Source organism: Peromyscus leucopus, chromosome 1 (assembly GCF_004664715.2).
Source record: "Peromyscus leucopus breed LL Stock chromosome 1, UCI_PerLeu_2.1, whole genome shotgun sequence".
Lineage (NCBI taxonomy): Eukaryota > Metazoa > Chordata > Mammalia > Rodentia > Cricetidae > Peromyscus > Peromyscus leucopus.
Window position 1 is genome coordinate 5,092,778 of NC_051063.1, and position 5,514 is coordinate 5,098,291.

The window sequence follows — 5,514 nt, forward strand, 5'->3', positions numbered from 1 at the left end:
ACCCACATGACAGCTCAAAACTGTCTGTAACTCCAGTTCCAAGGGATCCCATGTCCTCTTCTGGCCTCCATGGGTTCTACATGCACATGATGCACAGACATTCACACAGGCAAAATACTCATACACCTAAAATGTGATAAATAAAATATGAAAAAAAAAAGAAAGAAAAGGTGGAGGATGGTTGAGAAAGGTGAAGGATGATTGAGGAAAACACCTGATGTTGATCTCTGGTCTCCATACACACACAGACACATGTGTACCATCATGCATACATGCACACACACATATACTCATATACTATTACTACTACTACTACTACTACTACTACACACACACACACACACACACACACACACACACACACACACACACACACACCAAAGTGAATAGCCCTTGAGGAACAACAGCCGAGGTATCCTCTGGCCTCCACATGCACGAACATCCTTGCCTGCATGCACATCTACACACATACACTTAAGTTAGGGAATAGTAAAATGCAAACTGCTGAGACTCGATCTTCTCCTATCCTGGACTTGGGCTCTATTCTCCATAAGAACCCTCATTATACAGCAGCTACCTACTTTCCCCACTTTTCTGTGGATGGGGAAGAAGCTGTTTTTGTGAGCATTTACTATGTGCCAGGTACTCCTGTGACCTGCCTCATTCCACTCTTACCACTTGCTGTGAGAAGATCTTGTTCCTGTTCACAGCTGACAGTACCCAGCAAAGGGAGGCGACCGACCTCCTGGCCAAGAGTCTCTGTGCTCTTCCCATGGCCCCACCCTGCTTCCTCTGTTCCTCTGGGGACAGGGACCCATGCTGCTTTGGGAGCTCAGAAGAGCTGGAACACTTCTCTGCAGAGGATCTTCATGTCAGGGTATCGGCAGTCAAGGACTTACACTGTCCTCTGGGTTACAGAGCATCCTCCATGAAGAGAATGGGCGGACCAGGGGCTGGCGGCATGGATGGAGATGAAAAGACCTTGAATGTAGTGTCCCCGCCCCTGCCCTCTGGGCTGACAGCTATTTCCTCCTCCAGCACACTCCTCTCCTGTCACTTGCCTGGTGCCTAGTCTTGCTGCTTTCAGGAGCTGTCAGACTCCCTGGCTCAAGCCTGTGCTCACTCTGCGGCTAGGTAAGGAGTCAGTCCCAGGGGCTGGGCAGCCTTGGGGCCCTCTCAGGACTAGACAGAGGGCTGCTCCTAGCTAGGATGACAGGGGATGAGCTTAAGAGTCTGGGGAGGGCTGATATCCAGAAGGAATGCTAGCTAGATGGTTGGCACAATGGTGAGCTGTCCAGTCATGGCCACCATCCAGACAATCTCAGGGGTGGGGACAGGATCACACAGTAAGCTTAGAGAAACTGACAAGTCACCCAGCTGGAAGCTGAGGAACTGGGACCTAAGCTCAGGGCTTTGCAAGCTGGGGTTCCCACTACAGCAAGATCCTGGCTGCTGGGCACTCCAAGATCCTGGTCTTGAAGATGTCTCCATGCAGCCCCAGGGATCAGACTGGGTGGTTCCCAAGAGTGCGGCCGCAGCATTCTCTGGGCATCCCACATGGCGTGGACGGACACTGCAGCTGACAGGGACTGTCTCAGGGCAGAGAGAGTGGCTCACACCTGCCTGCTGGGAGGAGAGCCTCAGTCTCTCTCCACAGCACTGACCCAGCTGCTGTGCCTCTCTGAACCTCAGTTTCCCCTTCTGAAAAGCTACTCTCAGTGGATTAATATGAGTGTAACTGCTCGGCAGATGCCAAAGCTTAGGAAGCAGGATCAGGAAGAATTCAGAGGTCGCAGGTCTGCCTGCCCACTGACCTACCTTCAGGAGGCATTCTGTCAGGGAAATTCTAGCTTGGTGTCCCAGAACCCCACCCTAGGTGGTCTCTGGAACAGAGTAGATTTTTCCATTCTGGCCACTCTTTCTGTTGGGAAGAGGAGTTCTGAAATCCCCGGCACTCCCCTCCTCTTTCCTTCTCTTCCTCTATCATCACTTGCAAAACTGGAGAAATGGCGAGCTGAGGACTGAACAGTCCCTCTTCCATATGGCTGTGGTGGGTGGCTCAACAAGTACTTTAAACACTTGGGTCTCAGTTTTCTCATCTGAACAATGGGATGGAGAGAGTCTTGGCACATTCTTCCAGAACTGAGAAAAAGCATCGGTTAGAGGGTCTACCACATTCCCTGAGGGTCACGGGTGCTTGGCACAACCTGAGTTCCCACACCATGCTTTCATTTCCTCTCTGCTGCAGAGGGTGTAAAGTCCGATTCCCTCAGCCCTCCCTTCATTACAGGGCCCTGGGGTTCTCCATGAGGCTGTGAGCATGCATAGAACCTGGCTTTTCCAGACCACCTGAGTCATTGCTCAATATGGCTACTGTCCCAGTGTGGGTGAATGGGGATGGGCTTCCTGGGGTAGACAGGACTGTCACTGCCCTCCCTGGGTCCCCAGTAACACCATGTGATAGTTCCTCCAGCCAGGTCTCACGCTTGTCTCTCTTATCTATTTCCTCTCCTTCTATCAGCAGAGAAAGCCAACTCCCCTTATCTCACTCAATCAGCACACCCAAGCAGTCACCTCTGAGACCAAGAGCGGCTCTCTAGGAAGAACTGCTGCAAGGTAAGGCCTGGAGTGTTGGGTGGTACAGACCCCCCACCCCCATCTCATACGAGGGGCCACACCCATCCCTCTGTGTTCTCGGGACCAGGAAAGTGAGTCCTGCCTGGTCTGACCTTTGTGATCTTGGACAGGTTCTTAACATTAATCACAATGGTATTGATACAGTGCCTGCTTCATGCTAGTTTCCTTATGTGTGTATATGGGTATGTACATGTATATGTGTGTGTGGAAGTCAGATGTCAACCCCGAGTGTTCCTTAGGAGCAGTCACCTTAAAAAGATTTATTTTTGTTATTTTAAAGTATGTGTGTGTACATATGAATGCAGGTATATGTGTGTATCTCTATAAGTCAGATGCCAACCTTGAGTGATGTTGCTTAAGGAGCAGTCCACCTTAAAGATATTTTTATTATTTTAAAGTGTGTATGTGTGTGTGTTTGGGGGTACGTGTGTGGATGCAGGTGCCTACAGAGGCCGGAGGAATTGGATCCCCTGGAATTAAGTTATAAAGGCAATTGTGAGCTGCCCAACACAGGTACTGGGAATCAAACACTGGTCCCCTGGAGAAGCAGTGTGTGCTTTTCTGTGGAGCCGTCTCTCCAGTCCCCTACCTTGTCTTTTCGAGTTAAGTTCTCTGGGATCCAGGTTTCCTGGATGAGTTTAGGCTGACTGGTGAGTGAGCCCCTAGGATCCACCTGTCTTTACCCCTCCAGCAGTGAGATAACAAGCATGTGCCACCATGCCCTACTTTATACCCGGGTGCTGGGATCAAACTCAGGGCCTCTTCTATTTTCCCACCCACCCAACACCCCTTTGAATAGTTCTCATTTTGTTGTTCCAGTGGTCCTACGAGCTAGGGACTGTTGGGAGAGACACCCACGTTAGGAGGACACAGGCTCAGGAAGGCTATACTTGGCTTGCCCAAAACTGCATTGAGGGAGGAGGGCAGCTGGGATGTTAGCGCCTTGCCTTGCTCAGCCTCATTGATCCCGTGTGTCCATCCTATGGCCAGGCATACTGGCAACTCTGAGATAGGTTCCTCTCTTGCCCAGGCTGCAGACTTCTGGTTCCCCGGTGCCAGGTTCAACCCTCCTTTCTTCCACCTTGCCATGGCCAACGTCACTCTGAAGCCACTCTGTCCACTCTTAGAGGAGATGGTCCACCTTCCAAGCCACAGCAACTCTAGCATCCGCTATATTGACCACGTGTCGGTGCTGCTGCACGGGCTGGCTGCGCTGCTGGGTCTGGTGGAGAACGGACTCATCCTGTTTGTAGTGGGCTGTCGCATGCGCCAGACGGTGGTCACCACCTGGGTGCTGCACCTGGCTCTGTCTGACTTGCTAGCCTCCGCCTCCCTGCCCTTCTTCACCTACTTCCTGGCGGTGGGCCACTCGTGGGAGCTGGGTACCACCTTCTGCAAGTTTCACTCCTCGGTCTTCTTTCTTAACATGTTTGCCAGCGGCTTCCTGCTCAGCGCCATCAGCCTGGACCGCTGTCTGCAGGTGGTGCGGCCAGTGTGGGCACAAAACCACCGCACGGTGGCGGTCGCGCACAGAGTCTGCCTGATGCTCTGGGCTCTGGCGGTGCTCAACACGGTACCCTACTTCGTGTTCAGGGACACCATCCCGAGGCTGGATGGCCGCATTATGTGCTATTACAATATGCTGCTCTTGAACCCAGGGCCCGACCGCGACGCCACGTGTGACTACCGCCAGAAGGCCCTGGCGGTGAGCAAGTTCTTGCTGGCCTTCGTGGTGCCTCTGGCCATTATCGCCTTGAGCCACGTGGCCGTGAGCCTGCAACTGCGCCACCGCGGCCGCCAGAGGACAGGTCGCTTCGTGCGCTTGGTGGCGGCCATCGTGGCGGCCTTCGTGCTCTGCTGGGGGCCCTACCATGTCTTCAGTTTGCTGGAGGCGCGTGCCCATGCTGTCACCAGCGCTACGGCAGCTCGCGTCACGCGGGCTGCCCTTCGTCACCAGTCTGGCTTTCTTCAATAGTGTGGTCAATCCGCTGCTTTATGTGCTCACCTGTCCGGACATGATGCACAAACTGCGGCGCTCGCTGCGTGCCGTGTTTGAAAGCGTGCTGGTGGAGGACAGCGACTTGAGTGGTGGGTCTGGCAGCCGCCGCCGCCGTGCCTCCTCCACTGCCACAACCTCCACCCTCCTGCTGGCTGGCCGCCTTCCCCGGCTGCATCCTGCACGTTTGATCAGCTGGATGCGGGGTGGTGGTGCAGAGCCCCAGCAGAGGGTCCCAGTGCAGGCCCAAAAGCGAGGCTCACTGAACCACGCGCTGAGCTCTACCTCCGATTAGACCAGCACAGCCTGGATGGCATGCCAACACACCCCTGGCATCTTGCCATACCCCGTTGAAAATGTACATAGCCAATGCTAGGCCCAGGTAATAGCTCTCCTGGGCAGAGTCCAAATAACCAGCTTGAGGACGCATGACTGAGTCTTCAGGAGCAAAGTGAATTGAAAGCAGTCTTTCCTAAACACTTTAATCTTGCAGTATCAAGCTGGGAGAGGATCATCAAGGCGCAGAAGTGGCCTTTGGAAGAGCTGCCTGGTTCCTGACCACTGGCCTCAAAGCTTTCACTTTTTTTTTTCCCCTTGAGACAGGGTTTCTCTGTGTAGTTTTGGTGCCTGTCCTGGATCTCGCTCTGTAGACCAGGCTGGCCTCAAACTCAGAGATCCATCTGCCTAGCTCTGCCTCCCAAGGGCTGGGATTAAAAGGTGTGTCACCACAGCCCAGCAGCTTTTACACTTTTAAGAAGTGTAAGTACTTGAACTGCCTAGGGATCTTGCTAGGGTAACCGATGAGGGTGGGGATGAGTTTGTACTTCTAATTCCTCTCAGGCAGCTGGCCTAAGGACAACTGGAGTCACACAGGTTAAATT

At 53.2% G+C, this 5,514-nt stretch overlaps 1 protein-coding gene across 1 annotated transcript; it reads left to right on the plus strand.

Annotated features, from left to right (window-relative positions):
• The first annotated feature begins 815 nt into the window (after nucleotides 1–815).
• On the plus strand, nucleotides 816–5,281 carry Ptgdr2 (prostaglandin D2 receptor 2). Its single transcript, XM_028884230.2, is given in 4 exon segments — nucleotides 816–1,134; nucleotides 2,522–2,616; nucleotides 3,668–4,552; nucleotides 4,554–5,281. Coding segments are annotated over 2 exon segments (1,203 nt in total). The 5' UTR covers nucleotides 816–1,134; nucleotides 2,522–2,616; nucleotides 3,668–3,724; the 3' UTR covers nucleotides 4,929–5,281.
• The last annotated feature ends 233 nt before the right edge of the window (nucleotides 5,282–5,514 follow it).